This window comes from Carlito syrichta, unplaced genomic scaffold (genome assembly GCF_000164805.1).
Source record: "Carlito syrichta isolate Samal-C Ts95f unplaced genomic scaffold, Tarsius_syrichta-2.0.1 Scaffold314107, whole genome shotgun sequence".
In the NCBI taxonomy this organism is placed as follows: domain Eukaryota; kingdom Metazoa; phylum Chordata; class Mammalia; order Primates; family Tarsiidae; genus Carlito; species Carlito syrichta.
In genome coordinates, this window is record NW_007258203.1 from 117,232 (window position 1) to 130,941 (window position 13,710).

At 43.3% G+C, this 13,710-nt stretch overlaps 1 protein-coding gene across 1 annotated transcript; it reads left to right on the top strand.

Moving 5' to 3' along the window:
- The first annotated feature begins 1,269 nt into the window (after nt 1-1,269).
- On the top strand, nt 1,270-13,268 carry NECAP1 (NECAP endocytosis associated 1). Its single transcript, XM_008071060.1, has 8 exons — nt 1,270-1,436; nt 7,398-7,498; nt 7,661-7,765; nt 8,350-8,431; nt 9,222-9,330; nt 9,423-9,603; nt 11,132-11,234; nt 11,573-13,268. Exons 1-8 carry the CDS (start codon nt 1,342-1,344, stop codon nt 11,619-11,621), a joined length of 825 nt encoding a protein of 274 aa, XP_008069251.1. The 5' UTR covers nt 1,270-1,341; the 3' UTR covers nt 11,622-13,268.
- Nucleotides 13,269-13,710: the final 442 nt, after the last annotated feature.

The following is a 13,710-nucleotide window of genomic DNA, read 5'->3' on the forward strand; positions in this document are numbered from 1 at the left end:
CCCAAGGAAGATCGGATTCAAGAGTGGAAGCTAAAAAAAGGAGAGTCATTTTCTACAATATGCACTCAAGAAAATTTACCCTGTCGTCAGCCAAGTTACAAAAGGAGCTCTTTAATCCCTTCCTCTGGTCTTTGAAAACTGAAGTAAATTTACTCATCAGATCCACTGACAAGATTGCAGAGTAACTGCAATTGCTCAACCTTGACATCCCTTTCCTTCATCAAGGATATTAACTGGATATATAATGTATAGCTTAAAATGTATAATACTATATAATGTGAAAAGTAACATAAAATATAAATAAATGTCAAATATATTAATGATCATCTGTAAGAAACAGTGAGGCTATCTCCCAAACATAAGAACCCGAAGAAAAGGTCCCGACAGCACTGGGAGCCCCTGGACAGTGAATCACCAATCATCGTGCGCCAGGAGGCGGGCGGGTCTCGCCCAGAGCTTCCCGAACAGGGTCACATTTTCCAACACGGAGCCGAGCTCGGAGGCTCAGCCTGGAATCCCGCTCTTTGGGAGGCGGGGGTGAGTGGATGGCCTGAGCCCGCGGGTTCGAGACCCGCCTGGGCAACTGGGCGAGCTCTCATCTCTGCAATAAATCCAAAAATGAGCCGGGCGTGGCCGCGCGCGCCTGTAGCTCCAGCTACTCGGAAGGCTGAGTGGAAGGCTCGTCGGAGCCCAGCGGGTCGAGGCTGCGGGGGCCGGGAGCGGCCCCTGCGCTCCAGTCTGGGCGACCGAGTGAGACTCCAACTCAAAAAAATTTTTTTTTCCAAAAGGAGAATCGGAACGCACGCCGAGGCTGCGGCAAAACGCTTCCCCAGGCGCCATCCGAAACGTCGGAGGAAGAGGGGCTGGAAGGCAACTCATCAGGCGGGGTGTTTTGAACGTTTCGACGGGAGGGTTGACATCCAGCGCGTCTGTGGCCAGATCAGGCATTTCTCGCAGGTGGACTACGGTTTTCTGCCTTTTCCGCGGGGAAACTGCCGCCAGGATTCAGGAGGGTCCCCATCCTCCCGGGGCACCGCGGGCACCTGCTGAGAGCAAGATGGCGCTTCTGCGCAGCCCCTCCCGGGGATGCCGATGTCCGTCTCGCCAGGCGCGCCCGGGGAGGCAGCTCTGCCATCACCCAAGATGGCGAGCCGTGCAGCCGCGTCGCCTCCCGGTTTCAACATGGCTCCCCTGGCTCGCGTCCCCGAAACGGTTCATCTCAGCAGCCAATGGACTCCTCGCGGAAGTGACGTAGCAGACGTCGCGCGGAGCAACTTCCCGCCCCGAGCCCCGCCTCCCGCGCTGCGTCTCGCCCGCGGCGGCGCGGACGGCGGAGTCAAGATGGCGGCCGAGCTGGAGTATGAGTCTGTGCTGTGTGTGAAGCCGGACGTCAGCGTCTACCGGATTCCGCCCCGGGCCTCCAACCGCGGTTACAGGTACCAACCCCGACGTGTGGCTGCACACGCGCACCCTGTCGGGACGACGGCTTCCCCCCGACAGCACGCTGCCCGTCCCTGCCACGGCTCCCGCTGGGTTGTCGCCTTGCTAGCCTCCCCAACCTGGTTTGTTACAGCCCTAACCTGCGGCTGCCCCGCCTTTACTCCGGACTGTCGGCATCCGCGTTTCTGCCATTAAAAAATTTTTTTTTTTTACCATCCTGCATCCTCCCATCCCTCCTCCCCCGTACGCCCTGGGACACCCATCTGCTCCCCGTCCTTCACATGCTCGTCGTGCCCGCTCCGTCGCCAGTCACCTTCTGCGCTCTCTTCCCCGCGTCCTTCAGCTTCTCATCTTCATCTCCTCTCACACATTTCCCAGACCCCGTGCACACGAGTGAGTGATCACTGTGTGGCCGGCCACTCTCTGGGTGATCTCATTTATCTTTTGCGCTGTTGTCAGTTTCGCCACCGAGTACCGTTATCCTCCATTCGATTTTTCCTTCAGCTGTTTTGCCAGCGAGCGCCGATGGTGGTCATAAGTTTTCCGCTGGTCGTTCGTTCTGTTGATTTTCATTACATTTTCCTGATTATGGAGTGTTTCCTCTCTTCCTTCCCTGCCTCACCTCTTCACCGTCAAAGTTAAAACAGTGTTTTTCTCTGTAGGCCTAACCAGCCACCTTGTCATCGAATGACTGTGAGGGTCTGAGGATATGGTAGGATGTTATGTCGCTGAAAGATAATTCACTGGGTTGCAGGTTAAAAAATATGAGTGTGAGCCCTGACCACTTAATGCTGTGTCACTTGGGGGCAGATCTCAGACCCTCTCCAAGGCTCAATGTTCTTGTCTGTCAAATAGGAAAAAAACGAATGATGATAGCACCTGCTCTTCTGATAGGTACCTCACAAAGGTTTTTGGAGGGCAAAGTGAGTAATATAATGGATGTGAAAGCATTTAGGGAATGCTGTAAATATAAGATACTGTTATTCCTCTCTGTGACCCACATCACCCTCATGATTTTCCTCTTGGCATCGACCATGACCGTGGCCGAAAAGTTGTCCTCTCCTTATGTCCGTTATTTTGCCTCCTTATCAGTGGTTCATTCATCATGAGTCAGTATCTTTGTGCGCACCAACCAGTGCATTGGACCATGTGGCTTGTACCTTTTGTCAGAGAGGTAGTTCAAGAAGCTTTTAGTCAGACCCCAAATTGGCCAATGTGCCTATTGATGGGAGTCACAGGTACTATGACTCACCTTAGACATCACCTTTGGGAGGCCCTACCAGACCCTTCCATCCTGGCTTATGTGCGCTCACTGTGTGCTTGTCTCTATCACAGTGCTCTTCGTTCTCTTTTGTAGTGGATTGTTTAGGCTCCTCTTTCTCCAGACTAGACTGTGAACAACCTGAGGTCTGTCTTCATGTTTTATTCCCAGCGTCTAGCAGAGTGGTATGTAGTGGGCACTCTGTAAATATTAATTGAGAGAAGAAGTTAGTAGATTATACAGATAAACCTAACACATAAATTAGCATTGATTGATCTGTTAAATAAGCTCAAATAGCTCATGGCTTCCAACTTTTAGGAGTTAAGACTTTCTAAAGGATATGGTACACATTAAAATGGGATTCTATTATTTTTCTTCACGCTTTGACAGACATCTCTCTTCTCTCACCCATCTGCATTCTCTACCTTCACTTTTTAGTTTCTCCACTGTCTTTACCCTTAGGTCAGTTAACTGCAGATGGGTGAGCCATTAAAGTGATTTCATAAGTTTTCTCTTTTACCTTTTTGCTTTTTTTTTTTTTTTTTGAGTTGGAGTCTCACTCTGTCACCCAGACTGGAGTGCAGTGGCCACCGCAGCCTCGACCTGCTGGGCTCTGGCGATCCTTCCGCCTCAGCCTTCCAAGTGGCTGGAACTACAGGCGCGCATTACCACGCCCGGCTAATTTTTTTTATTTATTGTAGAGATGAGGTCTCACCAAGTTGCCCAGGCGGGTCTCGAACCCGCGGGCTCAGGCAATCCACTCACCTCTGCCTCCCAAAGGCACGGGATTACAGGCTGAGCCACCGAGCCCGGCCAACTTTTTTGCTGTTATTCTGCGTTTTCCACGCTTATTATTAGCATAAAAAAAATTCTCCGAGAGGCATTTCATCAGCAATCACTCTTTTAATATAGTGAATGAAGAGAGCTGAACTAACTTTAAATTGTGATTCTTCATTTATTTGCTGAGTTACCTGTGGCAAGTCATTTAACTCTTTTGAATGTTAGTTTCCTCTTTTGTAAAAATGGATATAACAATACCTGGCTTGCAAGATCTTCTCACTCAATTTTCATAAGAATTGGCATAATGTCTGGCACATAATAATAGATTCTCGATAAAAGTTACTTTTCTTTCTTTTCGTCTGCATAATCTTTTTTGTTGCTTACCAGAACTGATTTTACATGGTAAGCATGATTTATTCTTTAGGTTGCCATTAAAGGACAAACTGGGCTTTTTAGCAAGTGGTAAGAATCTTTCCTTTGAGTGGCTGATAAGGAGTAACTGACTTTGATTCATCTAGTATAAGCTGCTCTTTACCAGACTTTATTTTTAAAAATTTTCTTTTTGTAGAGATGGGATCTCATTATGTTGCCCAGGCTGGTTTCAGACTCCTGACCTCAAATGATCCTCCCACCTCGGCCTCCCAGAGTACTGGGATTACAGATGTTAGCCACTGTGCCCAGCCCCTTCCCAGACTTTCACTGACCAGACCTCTGAATTATGAGGAGGAAAATTTAAGTCGATGAGAAACTTATAAATGGATAGAAGATGGTTTTCCAACCTATGAAACTTTTAAAATTCATCATTACCGTCCTTCCCTAGCTAAATTAATATTAAATTCTAATGGGAATTAGAAAAGAATAATGGACTTTGAAGTCAGACTTTAGTACTTGCTGTGTTAATGTCCCTCTTATCATTTAGTGAGAGTGATAAGAGGCTTTTTGTGCCTATCTTTCATGGCTGCTGTAAAGATTTAATAAACTGATATGTAATCTTAATTGTGAAGCATAATAACGGTTTATATATCAAGTGGTATTACTATGATAAGTGAAAATTTGTGAGGCCAGTTTACAGTATTGTCGGAAGACCAGCAAATCTTAGAGTGGGAGAGGAACTAAGGCTTCAGGCTGAGAGTGTCTGCTGCCGTGAATGTCCATCTTACTTGCTGAGAATTTGTTAAGTACCGGGTGCTAGATACACGAGATAAATAAGACAAGGAACCTGTCCAAGAGAAATACGTCTAGTTGGCTTGCTCATGATATTTTCAGTAGTCCGTCTACACTTATGTCTAGTTCTTGGTGGCATGACTAGGATAGGTAATGACTCATTTAAAAAACTAAATAGTTGGGGACCTTTAGTGCACTTTGCTGTGGATCAGATTTGGGTACTTGAGGACCTTCAAGGGCAGGACATCAAGAGTGAAGGGAATGAGAAGGACTTATCTTACAGATCCTGTTCCAAATCTGTGCTAATTTTAATTTTCACTCTTCTCTTTCCTCCTGTCAGCCTTTGCTTACCATCTTGTTAAACTCATTCTTCTTCAGATATACTTTCTTATTGCTTTCCTAGCCTGTAAGTATTAGTTTTTAGATTCCTAAGGGATTAATTATTAATAACTTTTACTTTGCCCTCCCTTCTCTACACTTCCAGCAAAACAAATCACAAATGCAGTGTTTTGAAAAATTGGTCATAAATAATGTCTTAGATTTCACAGAAGTTCTCAGATTTGTAGCCCAGATTATACTTTTCTAATATTTTCATGGACATTTGTGTCTCCAGCTCAGATGTATTTCCTGAACTCCAGTATCGTGTGTTTAACTGCCTATCCACATCTCTTGAAAATGTATTAGTCATCTAAACTCAGCATATTCAGTACTCACGCCCTGATCTTTCTTCCCACACATTCTCCACCTCACAGCCTTCCTCATGTCAATTATTGGCAGCCCCTTTGCTCAGGCTAAAATCCCTGGAGTCATCCTTCACTTCTCTTTTTCTCTTCTACCCCACATTGAATTCATTAGAAAATCCTGCTGCCATTACCTTAAATATGTCCAGCATCTAACCACCTCAGCTACCAGTATGCCTCTTTGAGATTACTGCAGTAGTCTCTGAGCTAATCCCCTTGCTTCAGCCCTCCTATCCCTGCAGCTTTTCTCCATGCAGCTGTTGTAGTAACCCTTTTAAAACATAAAGGAGAGCTTGTCACATGTCAGCTTAAAACCTGTACTAGCTCTTTTTCCCCCACTCAGAGTGAAAGCTGAAGTTCTTACAGTGGCCTGCGAGGCTCTGTGTGTTCTGGCTCTCTGTTGCCTCTCTCACCTCATCTCTTACTCTGTTCTAAGCCTGGTGTCTTTCTTGCTGTCCCTCTAACATACCAGGCACACGCCTACCTTAGCTTCTTTCCACCAGATATGTGCGTTGGTGACCCCCTCACTTGCTTCATATTTTAGCTACATTTCACCTTCTACTGAGCCCTACCTGACTACCCACTTGAATGCTGCAACCTGTTCACTCTCCCATTTTCCTTTCTCTCTTCCTTATCTGCTTCTACGTTTTCTTTTTACCTTAGAACTTAACCACTTTCTAAGATACTAATTATGGTTATTTATTGTGTTTCTTTTTTATTGTCTATCTAGTGTTAGAATGTAAGCCTCATGAGGACAGTAATCTTTGTTTTGTTCAGTTTGTTTTGTTCACAGTGCCTCCGACTTAATAAACACTCTATAAATATTGGTTGAATTCAGTGAAAGATATAATTTGTTTAGTGATTTGGGAAAGCTTCTGTTACCCAGGATATTTCATTTAGTAGACTTTGCTATTACCTGAGCAGTAAAGCAGTGTTATATAGAATATCACCTATAGTAGGAAAATAGCATCTTTATGAGAAATTTCATTTTTTATTGTTTTTATTTATACTTTTACATGTTTCCAATGATGCTTATTAGACTCCAAAATCCTCAGGTTGTCTTTTATTTGCTTAAGACTAGATGTACTATGAGGCATCTATATAGAGGAGATTATGAATTATTGATTATAAGTGGAAAGAATAGGCAGCCCAGACAGGGAAATAGAACTATGGCAAAAGGCAGGGCTTAGTGGCTCACGCCTATAATCACAGCACTTTGGGAGGCTGAGGTGACAGGATTGCTTGAGCCCATGGGTTCGAGGCCAGCCTGGGCAATTTGGCGAGACCTCATCTCTACAACAAATTAAGAAATTAGCTGGGTGTGGTGGTACATGCCTGTAGTTTCGATTACTTGGAAGGCTGAGGCAGAAGGATCACCTGAACCCAGGGAGTCGAGGCTGCGATGACTGTGAGCATGCCACTGCACTCCAGTGTGGGTGACAGAGTGAGACTCCAACTCAAAAAGAAAGAAAGAAAGAAAGATGGCAAAAAGGCCAAGTGTAGTCACTCACGCCTATAATTCCAGCACTTTGGGAGGCCAGGGGAGGAGGATTGCTTGAGTTCAGGCGTTTGAGACCAGACTGGGCAGCATATTGAGATTCCATCTCTATAGAATTTATTTTGAAATAAAAAAAAAAGTGACAAAAGATTCTGGGTAGGCTGGGCATGGTGACTCATGCCTGTAATCCCAGCACTTTGGGAGGCTGAGGTGAGAGAATTTCCTGATCCCACGGGTTTGAGAACAGCCTGGGCAACATGGTGAGACCTTGTTTCTATTAAAAAAAAAATTTAATTGTGCTTGGTGGCTCACACCTATAGTTTCAGCTACTTGGAGGCTTAAGCAGAAGGATTGCCTGAGCCCAGCAGGTCGAGGCTGTGGTGGCTGTGAGTGTGCCATTGCACTCCAGCCTGGGCGACAGAGTGAGACTCCAATTAAAAAAAAAAAAAAGGGTTCTGGGTAGACTTCAGTATGTTAAAGACATATACCTAAGGCTTCCTGTTTCCTATCCTAGGGCATCTGACTGGAAATTAGACCAGCCCGATTGGACTGGTCGCCTCCGAATCACTTCAAAAGGAAAGATCGCCTATATCAAACTCGAGGATAAAGTTTCAGGTAATCTGTGTGGGTGACCCTCTAACGTTGAAGATATTGGTTTGGTGTGCTTTTAAAAGTACCTTCAAGTTTGGGGACTGGGATGGAAATACTTGTTAATTAGACTACTCGATTTTTGCTTCCTTTACTCAAAGAGGTATTTTTCTTTTTCTTATCTGTCAGGGGAGCTCTTTGCTCAGGCTCCAGTAGAACAGTATCCTGGTATCGCTGTGGAGACAGTGACAGATTCTAGTCGCTACTTTGTAATCCGGATCCAGGATGGTACTGGTAAGGGATCTGGGATTTTGAATGGGAGGCAGTTAGGAAAATAGTAAATGATGCACTTCCGTGAAAGTGTGTCCCAATGGCATTGACCTTTTTTGGAATAATTCATAGGGAGGCTTAAATAAGTCAAAATGCATATCTGACAAAAGAATGAGCACATTTATTGTTTGTGGTGGCTTTTGATGGGCCCATCTTGTATCATCTGTGTCTAGGGCAGTAATTCTGAATCTTTTCTCCATGGTCTATAACAGAGGTTGGAAAACAAGAGATAGATAGTAAATATTTTAAGCTTTGTGGGTAAATGGCCTTTGTTGTAACGACTTAGTTTTGCTATTGCAGTGTGAATGCAGCTGTGGACAGTAGGTAAACATATTGATGTGGCTCTGTTCCAATAAAAATATATTCACAAAAACAAGCTTTGGGAGGGTTAGACCCATGGGCTGTGTGTAGTTTGTTGACTCCTGGTCTGTGAGAAGATGTTTCGTATTCACAGACTTTGTCTAGTTAGGGTAACTGCTATATTTTCACCAGGCAGAATTTGTCATAAGGGACACTTTCTAGTCTCAGTCTTCCTGCCTTTTTCACAGGGCGCAGTGCTTTCATTGGTATTGGCTTCACAGATCGGGGAGATGCCTTTGACTTTAATGTCTCCTTGCAAGATCACTTCAAGTGAGTGAAGCTTGTCATTAGTTGCTGGGTTAAATGGGTGTGGGCACGCTGCTTCTCAGCTGCACGTGCGCTGTCTCTTTTACCTCCTGACTTCCTTATTTTGTAAACAAGTTCATTAAGGATATAAATCTCCCATTCACCTCTATTTTCTTAGGTCATCTTTGTATCTATTCTGTTTCCTTTCCTTATAGGCAGCAGTATGTTTTAGATCCTCATGCAGTGGTTTGAGATGATGTGCGCTTACTTTTAGGTGGTGGGGGATGCATGCCATAATAGTAGCGCTTATGTGGGGAGTTATCTGTCGATTTTTATTACCTTATGTAACTGTTTTTTTACTTTATGTACCTTGTGCCTATTGCAACATTTCTTCAGTTCATGTGATTTTGGTGTGACACACCATCAGCTTTCTAGCTCAAGCACAAGCATATCTCTGCTTTTCTGCCTCAGTACTTTGTAGAGGTCACTCCGTTAGCATAGGAGTATGATCTGGAAGGACTAAGAAACTAACCCCCTTGGGGACAGCCCTCAAATATAAAGGATTGGAATAGGTGGCTGAGTTCTCTTTTAAAAGGGACAAGTCTAATATGTATTCTGCAAGGGTCCTCAGAGTCCTCAGTGGGATTGAACCCCAGTTGCCCTTTTTCTTGACTTTTCTTTCTTTTCTCATCTTCCTTTGTCTGACTCTGCTTTCTAGAATCCCATTTCATTTAAACTAAATGCACCCAAATTTGTGTGTTAGACTCTGCTTCCAGGAAATACCAAACTAAGATAACTTACTATGTTCCCAAAGGTGGGTAAAGCAGGAAACTGAGATTTCCAAAGAATCCCAAGAAATGGACACTCGTCCTAAGTTGGATCTGGGCTTCAAAGAAGGACAGACCATTAAATTGAGTATTGGGGTGAGTATGGTCTTTTGTAATTGTTGTTTTCCTGTGCTTCCATAAGCCTGTGACGTCTCTCTCTCTCTGGCTCTCCTTTTTTTCTTTTGTAGAACATTACAACCAAGAAAGGAGGAGCTTCTAAGCCCAAGACTGCAGGGGCTGGGGGCCTAAGCTTACTCCCACCCCCGCCTGGAGGCAAAGTCACGATTCCCCCGCCGTCCTCAGTTGCCATCAGCAATCATGTCACCCCACCACCCATTCCAAAATCTAATCACGGAGGTAGTGATGCAGGTAAACCTAGTACTTCCAACTTTGAAAAATCCTATCTTATGTTTTAATTTAGTAGCACCTGTTCGTCAGGGAGAGTGTTGATGTTTTTGCTATGAAATAGCTCCTGCTACTGACAAGGTGATTCTGGCAGCCACTGGCAAGGAATCAAAGCTTTTCTGGTGAACCGAGAGTCATGGTATCTGGCAGGTTCTTTGGCAGAAAATATGTGGTTATTAAAAAGACTATTTCACTGTTGGTTGGTTACATGCTTGTAGGCTTGTGAGTCAGATGGACCAAGATTTTAGTCATGGCTCTGCTGTTTTATATTTGAATGTGCTTGGTATAAATAAGTCTTTTGAGTCTCAATTTCCTTATCTGCAAAATGTAGATACCATAAGGTTGTGAGGGTTTAATGATGTGACAGCACCTAGCTCAGCACTTGGAACATAGTAGCCATTAAGTAAATGTTAATCCCTTCCATTTCTCCACAAGGGCAGTTGGGGAAAAGGAGAGGACATCTAGGCTTGTGCCTGTGCTTTTGTACTTCCTTCCTATCTGGTGGGAAAAAGAATATAGTGATATCTTCTCATTTGAAAATATGAACGGAGAAAGGAATTTTCCTAAGATTAGACAACCAGGTATTAGGATCTTGGAATTTCAACTTAATGTATTGAATAATGCAGATCATTTGTTGAGTTGATTACTAAGGGCAAGCTTGCTTTCTGGAACCTTTGAGGTGAAAATGTTGCAGCCCTCTTTTGGTAAGCGTCGGCAAGAGGCACTGGGGATGGTATCTAAGATTTTTTTTTTTTAATTAAACTTTTTGTTTGAGATAATTGTGGATTCACATGCAGTTGTAAGAAATAATACAAAGAGATCCTGCATACCTTAACCCAGTTTCCCTCGATAACATTTTGCAAATCCATAGTCAAATATCACAACCAGGAAATTGACACTGATGTCATCTTCCAGTCTTATTCAGACTTCACCAGTTTTACATGTTCTTGTTGGTTTGTGTGCGTGTGTGTATGGGTATTTAGTCTTATGTCGTTTTGTCATGTGTAGGTTCTGCCACTGCGGTCAGGCTACCGAACAGTTTCATCATTGCAAGGACCCTTTTGTCACCCTGTTACAAGCACACCCATCCTCCTCCCAGCCTTCCTTCCCTCACCCCTTACTCTTGGCGATCACTGGTCTGTTCTCTGTCTTTATAATTTTGTTACTTTGGGGATGTTCTATCAATGGAATCATACAGTATGCAACCTTTGGGACTGGCTTTTTCCACTTAGCATGATTTCCTAGAGAGTCATGCAAGTTGTTGTGTATATCAAAAGTCTCCTTTTTATCACTTAGTAGTATTCCTTGGCATGGATGTACCACAGTGTGGGTAGCCATCACCCATGGAATGACATCTGGGTTGTCTTCAGTTTGAGGCCATTATGAATAAAGCTGTTGTGACATTTGTGTACAGATTTTTATGTGAACATGAGTTTTCATTTCCAAGATTTTTATTGTTTCCTCTTTTTTTCTTTTCTTACCCTGTGTTCAGATATTCTTTTAGATTTGGATTCTCCTGCTCCCGTCACGACACCAGCATCAGGTCCAGTTTCTGCAAGCAATGACTTGTGGGGAGACTTTAGTACTGCATCCAGGTAATGGGCATACTCTCAGCCATACTCTCAGTCAGGGTATAGAAGATATGTACAGTTAAATGAAGTCTTTTACCTGGGAGAGCTGGGAATTTACAAGTCAGATAGTATCTTTTGCAGGAGTTCTGGGGAAGGAAATATAGGAGCACTGGGAATAGTGGGACAAGAGAGCAGAGGATGGGGTTTGAGTGGGATATTTCAGGCCTTGGTAAGTAGAACTACTTGTGAAGTATGGTTTCAGAAATCCTGGACAGCAGTTCCTTGGAAACTACTAAGTGAAAAATGCAGTAGTTATCCTAATACTATGTCTTTGGCTTTTTCCCTGTTCTCCTGTCTTGCAGTTCTGTTCCAAACCAGGCACCACAGCCATCCAACTGGGTCCAGTTCTGAATGATTGGCAAAACATTAAGGACAGACTTGTGGAGTAAAAATGACCTCGAGGGCACCAATCTGTGAGGGAAGTAAGGAATCCCTTCCCTCCCTAGAACCAAAATGACTGGACAATCTTTTTCATAGCTTCTCCATCGCACTCAAGCTGGTTATGTCACTCCCCTGTTTCATTGCTTGCTGTACAGCCAAGATTGTGTCTGTTATCTCCTGTTTACCACCAAGGCAGGAGACTAGTGGATCTCATTATACTTGTGACTGACTATGCAGAGCTCAAAAGGCCAGTGTCTATTGAGGGGAAATGACCTGTAACAGCTGTAAAATGTATCTCCATCTTTTAAATTCTTGAATTTATTTCAAAATCATCTCATGACCCTTGCGTGCCTCTTTGTGAAGCCCCATTTGGCAAATTCAGGGGAGACAAAAAACCTTGAAACTTCCTTCTCCACCAATTCAAGGCTCTAAAAGTGGACAGGCTGACCTCAGTGTTTACAAATCCAGAATTTTGATAAGGGTAGGGATGGAGAAAGACCTTTCCTGGGTCTCTGCTCTGTAGCCTCCTTCAGGCCCATCCTATTCAGTGAACATCCAGTGCTGGGTGCAGCTCCATCACCCTCATGTGTGTTTACATGTCTCTTCCTATAAGAGGGTTGTGTTGGTGGCACCTCCACTATTCTTTTCTTCTTGTTGAATAGTGCAACATCTTTGACCGGTGGGTGTCTCTGTGGTGGAGGAGGTTCAAGAGGCTGTGCTTTCCAAGTTATATTATGTAGAGGTATTTAATTTCCTGCAGCTTCATCTAGTTGCTGCATTTGAAGCACGGCATTCATTTGTGTTTGCCCTGTTATTTGACCTAAAGTTGTAGGGTTTAGAGTTTTTAACCTGATCTATAGATCAGAGGGGTTGAACGCACTTAGAGTGTTCAGGGCTCACATTGCCGTGCTGCCTGGGTATCTGGCCCCTTTCTGTGAACATTTATTTTTCAGTTAACCTAGCTCTTCAGTAGAAAGCTGCTATTATGTGTATTGTCATTTTGGAAGGAAGTTGGAGAGTCTGCTTACCTGTGGCAGGTTTTGCCTAAGGCTTTGATACCCGTCATGAGGGTATCTTAGAAGCAAGTTCTCCCAGCACTTGCTTTTCCTCTGCCTGCCATTCCTTTTACAATGCTGTGAAGAAGTGCTGCTTCTCAGATGAATGGGTACTATCACTTTTGTTTATTAATTGGCAGGTCTGAGGATGACACGGAAGGATATAATTTCTTCCTTAGCACCTATTTGGATGTATACACTCTGGATGAAGGAAGTCCTTATATTGAGTTTCAAAATATATTTCCTGGATTTCCTTCTTAACATTTTCTAACTTTGGGTCCATTTTTTTCATTGCCTCCTCTTCTGGGCAGCTCTATTATTGCAGAGCCATGGCAGGACTTATTAAAATTCCAGTAGAAAACACTAAAAGTCTGTAGAATCACTAGTGACTAAATACTGGGAACCTATTTTCTCAATCTTCCTCCATGTTGTGTTCTTTGTATTCTCAAGATGATAATATATTATGTATTTGAATTCCGGAAAAATTGAAAAGTTTAAGATATATGTATATAAAGGGTATGCTGTATTGGTGCAATAATGGTATTAAAAATATGAAAAAATGCATTGTCTCTTTTGTTTTTTAATTTGCTTATTTAATGAGCTTTTTATTTAATTGATCAAATATAAATAGAGCAGTAGGAATAAAAGGATATTTGTATGTAGTGCTCTTTTAAGAAATACTGCTTTTAAGAATTTTAGACTAAACCCCTGTGCTCATGTTTCTAAACTGACAGAGCACTCCTTACGATAAATGAATATTATTTATTTGCAAGTACAGATAATTTAACTTGCTTCAAATTATCTTCATGATCTATACCACTTCTCACATCCCGGAACTGCAATCAGCATAAATGAAAGGGATCAGTATAAGAGAAGTAAGATCAGAGTCACAGACTTTGGAAACCAGAAAAGATCTTGGAGTTTCTGTTCAGTGATTGTCATGGGAGATGAATCAGAATAATATAAATTCATTAGACTCTTTACAAGAAATGCTAAAAGAAGTT